The 13806-nt window shown below is 38.4% G+C and overlaps 3 protein-coding genes across 6 annotated transcripts; 2 read left to right on the forward strand and 1 right to left on the reverse strand.

Annotated features, from left to right (window-relative positions):
* The first annotated feature begins 30 nt into the window (after positions 1-30).
* LOC117649782 (protein disulfide-isomerase A5-like) lies at positions 31-8377 on the forward strand. The gene is given in 10 exon segments (XM_034392840.1): positions 31-188; positions 731-966; positions 1050-1254; positions 5789-6009; positions 6085-6265; positions 6379-6463; positions 6466-6482; positions 6558-6858; positions 6958-7160; positions 7248-8377. Coding segments are annotated over 10 exon segments (1536 nt in total). The 5' UTR covers positions 31-161; the 3' UTR covers positions 7308-8377.
* Positions 1425-5753, reverse strand: LOC117649776 (kinesin-like protein costa). Its single transcript, XM_034392827.1, has one exon. It carries the CDS (start codon positions 5395-5397, stop codon positions 1735-1737), a length of 3663 nt encoding a protein of 1220 aa, XP_034248718.1. The 5' UTR covers positions 5398-5753; the 3' UTR covers positions 1425-1734.
* Positions 8378-8737: 360 nt separating the features above from the next.
* LOC117649780 (uncharacterized protein CG5098) lies at positions 8738-13791 on the forward strand. Of its 4 annotated transcripts, none has more exons than XM_034392833.1 (8): positions 8738-8876; positions 8996-9121; positions 9980-10227; positions 10310-11677; positions 11757-11983; positions 12075-12260; positions 12349-12492; positions 12575-13791. In XM_034392833.1, the coding sequence occupies exons 3-8, from the start codon at positions 10152-10154 to the stop codon at positions 12617-12619; spliced, it is 2046 nt and encodes a 681-aa protein (XP_034248724.1). In that variant the 5' UTR covers positions 8738-8876; positions 8996-9121; positions 9980-10151; the 3' UTR covers positions 12620-13791. The 4 variants fall into 4 exon arrangements, with proteins under 4 accessions (XP_034248724.1, XP_034248725.1, XP_034248726.1 ...); XM_034392834.1 differs by having other exon boundaries at positions 8795-8813; XM_034392835.1 differs by lacking the exons at positions 8738-8876; positions 8996-9121 and adding an exon at positions 9169-9398.
* Positions 13792-13806: the final 15 nt, after the last annotated feature.

Here is a 13806-nt window from a genome sequence, read left to right on the forward strand (position 1 = left end):
TTTCACGAAACTCTTTCCAAAACACGCAATTTCTCATCTTTATTGCTGCAGCAGACGAAGGAAGGAAGAAGGAGGGCAAAGCAGAGCAGAATCGCCAGTTTTGGTGCCGCAGTGCACTGAAATTATTCGAAATTTTGAAACGTTCTTTAAATTGAAGAACCATGAAGCTTACAAGCTCGTTTTTCATCGTAAGTTGACATAATCCGCGTGGTTTTATAATGCATAGGACAACAAGTTATCTGCAGTACAGAGGTTGATGAAACGTCACTTGTTCAGGCGCCGCACCGGTCTTGTCACTTTTTGCATTAATAGAGCAACTACACGAGGAAACAGCTTTCCGTTCGATATTTCATTTATATCTTTTAAAATCGTAATGGTCATCTTTTGTTTTCGTTCATTTTGTTTTGTTTGTACCTACATAACCTGTACTCATATTGCATGTTTATTGTTTTATATCAATTAATTGTCCTTACTTTTACGAAATTACAAGTAAGTATCTTGCAATTTGGACAAGCGAATCAGGTAACTTGCTCAAGGAAATCACAGTACATTCAAGTGCTCACAAGAAACAAGTTGTGTACATTTTACAAGTGTAGTGTTGCAAGTGAAACTGTCTGCCCAATGAATAAATCTGAACTCTTCTGATTATTTTGTTGAAATTTGGTTGTATCTTTCTCATTTTTTTTGCTAAGAAGCACACTTATTCGATCATTTCAACTTTTTCTTCCAGACAATCACCTGCTGTTTTACATTCCTTGCTGCTCAGCAACGAGGCGGAATTGCTCCAAAAAACCTAGAAGAACTGTCTGACATCAAGGACTTTAAAAAGTTGCTCCGCACTAAAAATAATGTACTAGTGCTCTTTGTTAGTTCATTGAAAGCAGGAGATGCAACAGTGCGTCTGTTTAAAGATGCTGCTGCATCAGTTCGTGGGCAGGGCACAATGGTTCTTATTGACTGCTCGGGGTTAGTTCCTTCTTGCTCACTTTATTGTACATATTTAAATCTGAGTTTTGTATGCTAATGGTTTAACTTTCTCTCTTTTTCAGAGAAGCTAAGAAATTGTGCAAAAAATTAAAAGCTACTCCAGATCCTATTGCGTTGAAACACTACAAAAATGGTGAGTTTCACAAGGACTACGACCGCAAAATGACTGTGCAGTCAATGGTCAGTTTTATGAGGGATCCCAGTGGAGATGCACCGTGGGAGGAAGAAGACTCTGCTAATGATGTCAGGCATATAGAACATCCCGATGTAAGTGTCATCAAAAACCTTCAACCTTTCAATGTTAGTTGATAGATAATTCTTTCTCTGTTGCGACTCTGGATTCATGGCTGTTTAATTCATGTGTATTTTTTATGATAATTTCATATAGTTAAAATATGGACTCCAGACTTAGGACACTTCAAACAAAACAAAAGACATAGTTTAAATCAAATTTATTTAGAAACACAGTCTTACTTTTATCATGCATAGTTAATTTTACACTCAAAGAAACTTTTAGAAAAAAAAATTCTATTACTTGATGAAATTAATTAAGTTTGCTACAAGCAATTCTTCAGCAGTCATTTTGTTAAAAAATAACGCAGCAGCAAATAACTATTAAGGCTGCATTGATTGGTCATCTAATATCACAAATATACACACATTCTACATTTATCATTCATGGAATAAATAATATTTAAAATTACAGTGTGTACAAAAATAAGATAAAAACATTTTTTATACAGTAAGTCAGTTACTAGGTGGCTTGGCGCGACTTGGTTGTGGTGGTTTCTGTTGCTGTATGATAAGTTTGTTCTTCTGGCGAGTGACTTTGGTTGTTAATGCAGTAGCAGCAGCCCGTAACTGCTTTAGGTTCTTGTTTGGAATAGGTTCAGGACGTATAGGCTCAGGACTAATACTTCGCCCCCGAGCATCTTTATGTGGATGATCAGCTTGATCTACATTGGCTTTACGGGCTCCCTGCAGTTTTTGTAAAGTCGACTCTAGGTCTTGCAATCTTCTATGCAGTCTTCTATTCTCAGTTTTCAGTGATGATTGTTCTTCCAAGCCTGCATGCTGATTACCCAATGTATCTGTTCCTGAACTTGCTCCTCCTCCACCACTCGACTCTTCTGCAAACGTTCTTAACATAAGATGAAGCTTTTCTTGATGTTGCCTTTGAAGCAAAATGATCTGCCTTTCTGCTGCAAGGCGATCCTGTTGAAGGGCATGAGTTAGTGTTTGAATATCCCACATTTGTTTTTCAGTTTGCATTTCTCTTTCCACTAATTGAACCTCTAACTTTCGGCCGCTTTCACGGAGGTCAATAACTTTTCGGAAATACTTGTACAGAAGCATTCTCATTTCCATCTCTGACAATTTGTTCAATCTCTCCATTAGTAACTCCTCTCCCTCCTCTCGTCCCCCCACTTCAAATCCACCTTTTCTGCCACAGATTAATTCATTTTTGTACTCAATTGCAGCATCTATTGCTTCTATGGCTTCATCACATTCCAAAAGCTTGCGCTCTTCCAATGTTGATAATGAGTTCTCCTTCTTGAACTTGTCATCTAAAGCACAACGTTGTTCAATCAAACAATCCCTAGTTGATCTTAAATTGTGAATTTCTAGTCTCAACGCTTCTTTCTCATCTTCATCCTTAATTTTCTCTAGGTCTGTTGATTTTTCCTTGAGGACCTGAGAAAGATGTGATATTCGAGCACTTACTTCTAAAATATTACGAGTTTGTGTTCTTTGCTTCTCTACAGAGATTTTCTCTCTCTTAAATACAGCTTTATCCAGCTGCTCCTGAAGCCTCTGGGAAGATTCTCGCATACTGACTTGACGTTCCTCCTCTTCTTTAATCCACCACAAATCTCCTTCTTGGCTTCCACCAGTACTGACATTTCTTCCATGTTCATCTGTTTTGGGAACCTGAGCGTTGCATTTTTCTTGTAGATCCTTAATTTTTTCTTGGTTTTGTGTCCATTCTTCTTGCAATTTTTGCAGAGATTCTTCCCTTCTGATGCTTCTTTGAGTTAACCTCTCTAATTGACGTGTTGATGTTTGCAAGCTTGTTTCAAGTTCAAATACTTTTTTTGCACTATCCCCTGCAATTTGATTGATAATGTCTATGCTTTTCATCCGCTGTTTATAGTCCTTAGCTCTTTTTTCATACTTTTCCACATCTCTTTTACACTTTGAATTTTCCTCACTTGGACCAGTTCTTTGACAAAGAGCATTTTCCAATTCCGCTCTTTGTTGGCATGTTTTGAAGTATTCCCCCTGAAGCTTGGTCTTCTTCTCTTGGAAACGAAGTTTAGCATTGGCACATGTAGCAGCATTGTCTTGTATATCTTGTATAAATTGCTCTTTCTCGAGAATTGTTGCTTGCATATCTCCAATTCGATTTTTAATCAATTTAATGTCAACTACCAATTGTTTGATGAGATTTTGCCTTGCTTCATTTGCAGTGATTAATAGTTTCAGTTCTTGTTGAGGTTCCATTTCTCCTTGCTTCATGCCATCTTCAAACCCACTACCTTCCTTTTGTTTTTGGGAAGAATCTTGAATGAATTCGGAACTTTGGTCATTCAGGGCCTCGGTCTTTTCTCCATCAACATCTTCACTGTCTACTGCAATATTTGCTGTATCTAAACTTGGGCTAGAATTAAATCCGAGAGCCATGAGTGGTAATTGAGTTCCTGGATGAATACTCCTTCTCCTGCCATTATTGGGAAGACAACTTCTGACGGGATGCTGGCCAATGTTATCAGCTGGTGTGTGCCCATGTATTCCATTTTCTTCTTCTTCTCTGTACTTATCTTGCTTAGTTTTTACATCTTCATCAGTTTTCCTCTTGAATTGGATTATATAATTATCTAATTTTTCCACAAAGTCAGGTCTCTGAGAGTCAATATCACTTTCTGTTTCTGAATCATACTTCAGCTCCTCTTCTCTATCATCTGTAGAGATCTTAGCTTCCTTTGATGAATCTGTCTTTTCTTCTGTTTCTGTTACTTCATCTATTTTCTCGAGGAGTCTTCCATCATTTCCTGCTATGCTGGCTGCATCATCATCATCACTTGCTACGCATTCTTCACATTCATGCTTCAAGCACAACCATTCCACTATTTCTTCCCTCTCTTGTTTTGACAAAGTATTACTCTTTACTAATTTGTTAAAAAGTCCTTCTGCACTATCTACTAGTTTTATCCATTGTGTTGTTGCAAATTCAAGTCCGAATGTATCGGCTCCATTTCCTTCTCCTGATGTGAAATTGGCATGTCCATTTTGCTTTGTCATGTCATTATTGGGTGTGACTTTTACTGTCAAAGCATTCATCACCGGGTTATTTCTTATTCGTGAAAGTTTTTCAAGAAATTGTAGTGTGCCAAGTGTTTCATCAAAATTTGGCAATGCAGGAGAGATGCAGCATACAACAAGAGAAAAAGAGCGTCCTCCAAATGATTCCTTAAGTATTCTAGTTAGAGTTGACTGTCGATATACTTCTTTGACTGAATCATAACACATCCACTCACTTGACTGGTTCATTGATTGAATAACTTTGTTTAAAGCTAGTAGTCCTGGATCCATGTGTATAGTTTCTCCCACAACATGTCCACCCATACCTCTGAAATATAATTTCTCAGAACTTGCTAGGTCAGCAAATCGTGCAATCGATAAGCGTTGCTCCATTGTTCCTTCTGGTGTCACCCATTGTTGTTCTAGAGAAAGGGTGAAGATGGAATGAGCTTGAGCAGGCCGACCAGCATGCCTAGCATTGTTCCATTCCAATTGTCTGTTTTGCATGCCTACTTGCAGGTAGTTGTATAAAACTTCTATTGTTTCGCACTCTATTTCCTGTAAACCAGTAATGACAGGATACCCTGCATCACTTTCAAGGAGCAACAGCTCTTGATGACACTGACCATACGTCAAGAGGTCTCGTAGCATTTCATTCTGAACATTCACAAAGCTCACTTTTACTTGAAACTTCTTTGGTGGTCCCTGCTTTATCTTTGAAAATATGTATCTTGTTGCACGAGGTATGATTCCATATTCTGATTCACTGATGTTAAATCCAACTCCTGGACCAAGCATCGTGTAAGTCTTTCCAGTGGCGGAGTGTCCATATGTCACCACAGAGGTATCATATCCTTGAAGAAGCCTATCCATGAGTGGCTGGACTACCGTTTCAAAGATTTGACTCTGTTGTGCTTCCATGGGGAAAGCGTAGTCAACTGGGAACTGGAAGCACTGATTGCCAAGTATGATTTGCTGAGCTTGGGGTAGGGCTTGTACACACACGAGCCCGTTGGAGCGGTCCGAGGGAAGCAAGGGTCGAACACGCGCGGCAACCAGCACTTGCGAGGCCGCTTGTGCGTCGCCCATGATCGACATGTCTCCCATTTTCTTCGTAACTTCATAAATATCTCACTTATCACTTCACAGTTTTCTTCACTAGGTCAACATTTTTAGGTTAGTTTCGTTTGTTGATCCTCTGCAGGCTGGACAACTTTCAGCTAACTTGCATCAAGGGTTTTTGTAGTATTTCCGCGTTTAAAAATAACTAAATTTCATGCTTCTATTTATGTATATGATAAGAAACGAAGCTGTTATAAGTATCCCGCCAACAAATGTAAATAATTTGTTTGGAGTAGGTTGGCAAGGCACGCGCCCTACGTAGCGCGGGATGATTCGAGGACGGTCGCTCTTTCGTCCGGGTGTCTCGTCCTCGTTTAGAGCTCAAAGTGTGTGTGCCTTATTCACGGCATCCTTGCCCTTGTCCTTGTGTTATCAGCAACTTTTGCGGCTGCTGAAGAAGGAGATACGTCCGACCATGGTGCTATTCTATGCCCCTTGGTGTGGGTTTTGCAAGCAAATGAAACCCCACTATGCTGATGCAGCAAGAGAACTGAAAGATGAAGCCATCTTGGCTGCAATTGATGTTGATCGGCCGGAGAACAACGGGGTGAGGCACCAGTTCAATATATCTGCCTTCCCAACACTTCTGTATTTCAAGTAAGTAAATTAATTAATATGCGCTTGACCTGTCATTGATTAATTATCTTATCTACTTCTCTATTTATTTTTAAGGAACGGACGCATGATGTTTCCTTATGAAGGGCCTAATAAGAAGAATGACATTGTTGCATTTATGCGTGACCCATCAGAAGCATCTCGCAAAGAAAAGGAGAAACCAAAGGAAGAGCCTTGGTCTGCAACTCCATCAGATGTAGTGCATCTTACTGTTGACGATTTTGACACTTTTATTCAGGCAAGTTAATAGCAAAATTTTTGATTGCTTTTTTTTTTTTTTTTAAATGTCAAACTTATAGTCTCTTTGTTTTCTTCTTTTTAATTTGACCAAAAAAAAATAAAAAAAATCAGGAAGAGCAAACTGTATTAGTTATGTTTTATGCCCCATGGTGTGGGCATTGTAAAAGAATGAAGCCAGAATATGAGAAAGCAGCACGAATATGATTAATCAAAAGGTATTGCTCATTGCAAATGTGATACTTTAGTTTTGTTTTCATTTCATTAACTTCAGTGCTTTTGCTCCCATCAAGATCCCTGGAAAACTGGCTGCTGTAGATGCAACAGTGGAACAAAGTCTGGGAAAGAGGTTTAAAGTGCAAGGGTACCCTACAGTAAAGCTTTTCCATGAAGGAGATTTTAAATTTGATGCCAATGTCCGTGATGCTGAGCGCATTCTTACTTTGATGAGAGACCCTACTAAGCCACCTCCAGTTCCAGAGGAGGAGAAACCTTGGTCCTCAGTGCCTAGTGAAGTAATCCACTTAACCACTGACACATTTAAGCAAGTTTTGAAAAAGAAAAGACATGCTCTGGTGATGTATTATGCACCATGTAAGTATGAATCACACAGGAAAAGCAAACATCTCAGAACAAACCCACTTGCCAAGAAAACATTAGCCTTTGTAAATTTATGCACACCATTTCTTTCAGGGTGTGGCCACTGTAAAAATCTGAAGCCTTTATATCAAGAGGCAGCTCAAATTTTTGAGGATGAGCCACAAATTACTTTAGCTGCTTTGGATTGCACTGAGCATGCTGAAGTTTGTAAATTTGCAGGAGTTTCAGGATATCCCACTTTGAAATATTATCATTACTACAACAAAGGACAAGCTGATTACAATGGTGGTAGAACTGTAAGTAATTCTATACAAGCCCTAACTGCATCTTAATTACAACTTGGCTTCAAACCTTTCTGATGGCGCTTTCACCTTTATTTTCAGAAAGAAGATCTTGTCAAGTATATGAGAAATCCTCCTCAAGTGTCTAAAGATGAACTTTAGAGTTTTAAAACCAGAATACAACTTATGACACAGAGTGGAAACTTAATTAAAATTCCAGTAAAATCAGACTAGTTTTAATCAATCTACGTGCATTTTCACCCTTTTTTGTTGTTAAAGTTTTAGAGAATAACTGTTTTGATATTTTAAAATAATAATTACCGTGTATCAGTACTGCCTGAAAGGAAAGATGATTTAATCTAACTATGGCAATCAAAAAAAGAATAACTGGAAGGCATTAATCGAATTGCCTTGCCAGGATTTTGAGTATATTTTTTCTCATCTTAACTTCTGTGCTTGAATCTCGTAACCCTTTCACTAATGTCTATCTATCAATTTTTGTGACATTCCTTCTCTTATAGTGCCTGTGTTGTCCAATTCAATGTCTTTGTTAGAAAATCATCAAATTCTTCACCATAGTCAGAGTGTTGGTCTATTTCATGAGGTATTTCTGTAATGAAGTGGGTGGATCCTTTAGTATTGAAGACTCATTTGGGAACCATTAGCTTCAGTTCATTTGCAGTTGAAGTTCATTAGGCAATACAAATGTGAACCTGCTCTCTGTTTACTGTACATTGTCCTAATCTATAAGTTTTCAATAAGACTGTGAAGTAGAAATTAGATAAGCAGAATATGTTGAACTGATGTTGATGTCTGTTAGAAGCAGTATTTACAATTTATATTTTTATACATGAGGCCATTACTAATTGCTTTAACAAGTTATCTATTTATAAGGTCTTTCTCTTAAAAAATCTAATCTCATTGTCTGCCATCATTGGCAGGTTTGTTGTTCCTGGGCCCTTATGTTTGTTACTTTTCTCAACTTTCTGTTGGCTTGTAAATTCCATTAGCTTTACTGAGCTGCAGTTTCTTTGAATTAATATTTTCTCTTTGGTTTGGGTATTGAATTTTAAGTTAAGTTTTTTAAAAAAATGTTTTTTCTTTCAAAGATTTTTTTTTTTACAAATTGTCAGTGTTATAGTTACATTACCTTAACTAATTGGTGTTACATTAAGATAAAATTTCATCAGGATTTTGTAATTTCTGTATGAAACAAGATTTCTTCTGTGGTACTTGGCATTCTTATTTATGTCCCGTGTTTTCCCAGGGGAGTCCTGTTTATCACCCGAGAACTGATCCTCGCTAGCCGCTTCTCGCAAATAGGCGGGTCGGTTATCGGTTGCAAGCGCAGGAGGGGTAGGGGTGGTTGGGTGGGAATCCCCCTACATGCACCTCCTCACAAAGCATCCTGGCGCATTTCCCTCCCGGGTAGGCAGGCAACCCGCACACCACCACCCTTCACCCTTGGGGTCACAGGCGCAGTGAAAGGATCATTGAGAAAGGGATAAAGAGAGGTTGGAGGAGGGGGGAGGGGGAGTACGCTACGCCTTGTCGCTGCTTGCCGCCACTCTCTTTCTCTCTCTCTCACTAGACCGGTACTTAGTGTCCTTATGTCCGTGCTAGGACAGGCGCACGCACACCTTTTAACTGCCAGACCGAGGAAAATGAGTTATTATGCCACTTAAAGATTTTTTCGTAAACTCTTAGAGCGTTTTTTTTTAAACCGCAGAGGTGGGACGAGGCTGCTGCCGCTTTCATTTCCTCTTGTACTGTTTGTAACAATGCGGCGTCAATCTGGGCTGGGCTAGCGTCCTGCCATTTTGAAACACCTTTCTTTCCTGTGTACTTAGGAAGGACATCCTTCCACTCTCCTGCTCCTGCTCCTACTTCAGCACTGTAGGCTACATTTCAGCGATTAGACAAGAACGCGGTTCGCATCTGGAAGGGGAATGAGCCAATGAGGTTGCTGAAACGCCGTAGGTGACATTTTTACCAAGTAACAAAATTTCTAGGTTTCGTCATTGATTTAAGTCCAGCATGTTTGGGGTGGCCTGGTGAAACAGCAGCCATCTATCTGCCTGGGCCGCGCACCGGCGTCTGTTCTTACATGTCTTAAGTGATATAACGTGACATAGCTTCGTTCCTTCGTGACGCCTGCCTTCAAACTTGCACCATGATTTCGACCTCGTCTCTTGAGAATTTCGACGAATACTTTTTGAGCGTTCAGTGAAAACGTGATACTGTCCTCTTGGGGTGTGTTTGCATTACTTTGCTGCCACATTAGAACCAGTCAGCGCCTATGAATTCTGGCCGTGTACTGAGTTCGGTGCGCTCTGTCTGTGGTGCAGTCGTAACTTTAAGTTTTCATGATATCGTACTTCTAACACATATTTGAACCTTGTGTGAAGGTTAGGATCATCTGTAGGAAACCATTAATGCGTTGACATAACCTCCTTAATTTTGACTGTGTGGAGAGTGTCATCCACTTTGGTCTCCTACCTTGATTTCTCGTAGTTAAGAGATTTGAAATTATGTCATCATAAAACTTTTCAATAGCACGAATAGACAGAAGTAAAGGAATGTTAACAACATTGCCCTGTTGAGATCTAAAACCACAATCATCTAAGCTTAAAAATATTTTATTATCCATATTTATTGGCATTAACATAATTTTTTACTTTCATGCTGTACTTTATTTTTTACTTTAGTATTTTTCATTAAGAGTCAAAATTCAGGCATTTGGGGTTTCTTAATCTCAAAATTGTTAAAAACATTGTTACAAGCAAGTTTTTTTTTTTTTTTTAATTTTAAATAATTTTCTTTTTTTCCCCTAGATGGTTGTGTTTGCAAGAAATTGACATTTTGCACAACAAATAATTTGTCAGAAATTTTACAAATATGTGGAATTAGTGAGCAGTCTTAAATCATGAAAGATTTTGTTTCTTGAGAGATTGTCTCACCCAAATTGATTTAAGATCTACACTTTAAGTAGTGAGCGAAATTAAAATGTCTGGTCAGTTCCCTACACATCAAACTGGAGCGCCTGTTACTATGAACAGCTTTTCCAGTTGGAATCAGCAAGGTCAGAGTTTCTGCATTAAAATTTTTCTAGTTACCTGTTAAGAAGTTGTGCCTTGTTTTCAACACTTTACTTCTGCTTTCAGGTAAAAGTGTTCCTACTGGAACTTCACAAACTGTTCATGGAATGCTACCGCAATCGGAAATGCAACCTCTTAATCCAGCTGCTGCTTCACCTCCAAAACCTTCAAAGTTTGTCAATACAGCACAAAATGGCGCTGGTAGCCATGTGCCTTCAAGTGTCATTAGTCAAAATTCTCAATCATCTTTAGCTGATAATTTAAGACAGAATTTTATAATGAATTTCAATATGAACCAAGCCCCTGGGCAACCTTCCAAATTCCAAAGCAATGAGACTACTATGATGCCCACAATTGTTTCAAGTGGATCGATGGATTTGTCAAGAGCTCCAAGGACTCTGGAAGGAGAGCACAGTAAGGTTGTTCCATCGGTTGTTCAACAAACTAACCAGAATCAGAGTGTGATCTCGAGTGCCATTGTGTCATCAGCATTTAATGGCGAAATTCATTCAAGAACCTCTAGTGTTATCGCAAATTCAGCCCCATCACTTAGCAATAAAGGATCAGATGTGTCTGTTCCGACCACTTTAACTAACATCAAACAAGATATTATCCAAAAAGATTCAAATATTGCTGCTAATCCTAATCCCAAGGTGGAAGGAAGCGCAGACTTGGCTTTGAAAATGGAACCTCGGATAGTTAAAGCTGAGCAAAAGTTGCCACCACCATATTCAATTGTGAGGGAGCCCCCACTCAAGAAGCTGAAAGAAGAGCCTGTAGGATATGTAAATAGTTCTGTGATCATGAACTCATCAAACCATGAAAAAGTTAGGGACACCAATGCTTCCTCATCTGGAAAGATTGGGGGCCAAGGAAGTCAAGGTAATATTGGTACTCCTGCTTCCACTTCAGCTGCTAAACAAGATGCACTTGATGTTGAATCTCAACTTGAAGCCCTGTTTGCTGGAATAGCTGATACTGGAAACACTAGCAAGGAATCAAAGCCACCTGTAATTTCTAATAGTCTGCAAGGCACACCAAATGTTGCAGCAGTTCTAGAAAGCAAGGGGTCCAGCTCAAAGAAAGGAAAGGGCAAACAAAATGGTGTTGCTGGGGCATCATCTACAGAAACCACCCCAAAGAAGAAGAGGAAAAAGAAACCTGCTAAAGACAAACCATGGGATGACAGTAAGAATAAAAAATTGAAGAAAGGCGGCTCAAGTAAAGGGAAGTATGTGAAAGAGGCATCTTGTGATAGTGGAAGTAATGCCAGTTCAAGTCGGGTCCGAGGGCCAGTTGTTCACATTGAAGGCACTAAAGATGCCCCCATTTCTTTAGTGGTAGTTAATGCTCCAGCTAGACAAGATGATGAGGAGAATGACAGCAAGAAAAAATCAGCCTCAACCCGTATTCGAAAAATTCATTTGACTGAAGGTGAGTACATGTACTTTAAAAACACCTGCAAAAGACTTCAATTTTGATCATTTATCTTACTTTGTTTTTCCTCTTGAAGGTAAACTCTCAAGTACTGGTCTCTGTAGCAATTCATTAGTAACTAGATATGAATCCCATTCCTCGGACCCACGTTGGGTTTGTGTTTTCTGTAAGAAAGGCTGTCATATTGATGGTCTTGGGGACTTATTTGGCCCTTACCTTATACATCATGACGCAGAGCTAGAACGCTCTTTGGATTTAGATGCTGATTTAGATCGCCGAGGAGGTGACAAAAAGGATAAAAAGGTACTTAGTCAGTAAAAGTACTTTCTGTTATCCCTTAATATATTTTTTTTTTGTATTTTTAAAATGTTTTTCAAAATTATCCTGATTACAGAATAAGCGTATTGGACTTGGGCAAACTGGAGTGCTAGGCCTTCTTCCAATACCTCCTCTACCTGGAGAACAGTCCCAATTCATGGTTTATTTTCATGAATATTGTGCTGTTTGGTCACCATCTATCAACCTCATTGGCTCAAGATTAGCTGGCGTTCAGGAAGCAGTATGGGTGGCCGTTCGCACTGTAAGAAGTCATGAGATTTTAAGTACATCTCTAAGACACATTGTTTTCTGACCATTCAATGTATGTTAATATCTGTGCTTTAATACAGAAATGCAGCCAATGTCTTTCTGATGGGGCTAATATTGGATGCATCCATCATGGCTGTTCTCTTCAAGTCCATTTTCCTTGTGCTCGAGATGGAAGCTGGAGCTTAGATGAAGACACTTTTACTAGTGCTTGTCATATTCACAAGGTAAGTAGTTAAGCCGTTTTTTTTTCCTAGACCATCTAGACCATCCTAACAATTTAGTGCATTTATTTTTGGACTTTTTCAGAAGGTAGGCCAAACTCCTATTCTACCTGTAGCAACCATCTTATGAGAGAGTGATGGGTTCCTGCATAAGTTTCCAATTCAGTTTGTATTTGAGTAGCTTGTCAGAAACATGGGTTTTTATTTCTTTTTATAATTAACTGCTGGAAGCAAACTGTGCTTAGGTACTTCTTGTGGAATCCATTGGTTTGTTAAGTACTTCTGGTTGTTTTTTCAAATTTCCAGCCGAATGAGGTAGCTTCTCTCAACATTTTATGTAATATATTTATTAATTTATTTAAATTTTAAATTAATGTGGCTGTTTTTATGGGATGAAATTACTGTTCAAATCATGTGGGAAACGATTTATCTCCAAATTTCTTAATTCAAACAGCTCAACAAGCTGCTTAAAATGTTTGTGATACATTGATTGTATTTCTCCTTTCATTTTTTATAAACTTTCCTCTGTACGGGTGATACAATCTTGATTTGTAGTCTTTGATTAATCTGTTAAAACCAGTATTACTTGAGGATACTTTATGAAGTTAAGGAAAGATCTTCATTTTTGCCTTATTACAGAGAACAGAAAAAGTTTATGTATTTTTGTAAATACTGTACCAAGTTTTTCTCTGATCAGTTGAGCTTTATTAAAAGAGAACCACAAGTGGTCATTTTTTAATGAATTTATTCAACAACTTTTGATGAATTGCTATTCTAAGATTCTTATGTGATTCTCAAATGGACTGGTAAAACTGCACTAATGCTTTTAGTGTCCTACCTGTAATTAGTTCTTACTTTGTGATGTTAATAAATATCATAGGACATTGCGAAGGCTAAATGTAAGCCATCAATCCAACCTTATTCTCCTAAGTATGAACTCTTTTGACAATGCAAGCTGCACTGCTTGTTTGGTTTTTTGGTTTAAATTGTTTGGTTTTACTCCCAGCATATGTTGTCTGGCAACTTAACATGCAATTGTTTCCCACTCTGACCAATTCCATTTGTCTTAATGTACATGTATCTGCTGCCAATTTGTAATTTACCCCACCTTTCTAATTGACCTTGTTATTCAGAGCTCTTTTGATTTATTTCAAAATAGGATGACCTTGTATGTGATTTCATACTGTGAACTCAAAATGTGTATCAACTTAAGCTCATTTTGTACTCTTTGGCTATAAATTGTATCTGATTCATTCAATTAAGAAATAAACTAGCAGTCTAACTGTTGGTAAACCACTAGTATATGGATTGTTGGTA

The sequence above is a fragment of the Thrips palmi genome, unplaced genomic scaffold (genome assembly GCF_012932325.1).
Source record: "Thrips palmi isolate BJ-2018 unplaced genomic scaffold, TpBJ-2018v1 HiC_scaffold_4, whole genome shotgun sequence".
Taxonomy (NCBI): domain Eukaryota; kingdom Metazoa; phylum Arthropoda; class Insecta; order Thysanoptera; family Thripidae; genus Thrips; species Thrips palmi.

Coding starts and splice junctions, on each gene's coding strand:
- LOC117649780 (XM_034392833.1), top strand. CDS start 10,152: ATGTCTGGTCAGTTCCCTACACATCAAACTGGAGCGCCTGTTACTATG. Junction 12,261..12,348: donor TATGGGTGGCCGTTCGCACT/GTAAGAAGTCAT, acceptor GCTTTAATACAG/AAATGCAGCCAATGTCTTTC. Junction 12,493..12,574: donor GTGCTTGTCATATTCACAAG/GTAAGTAGTTAA, acceptor GGACTTTTTCAG/AAGGTAGGCCAAACTCCTAT.
- LOC117649776 (XM_034392827.1), bottom strand. CDS start 5,397: ATGGGAGACATGTCGATCATGGGCGACGCACAAGCGGCCTCGCAAGTG.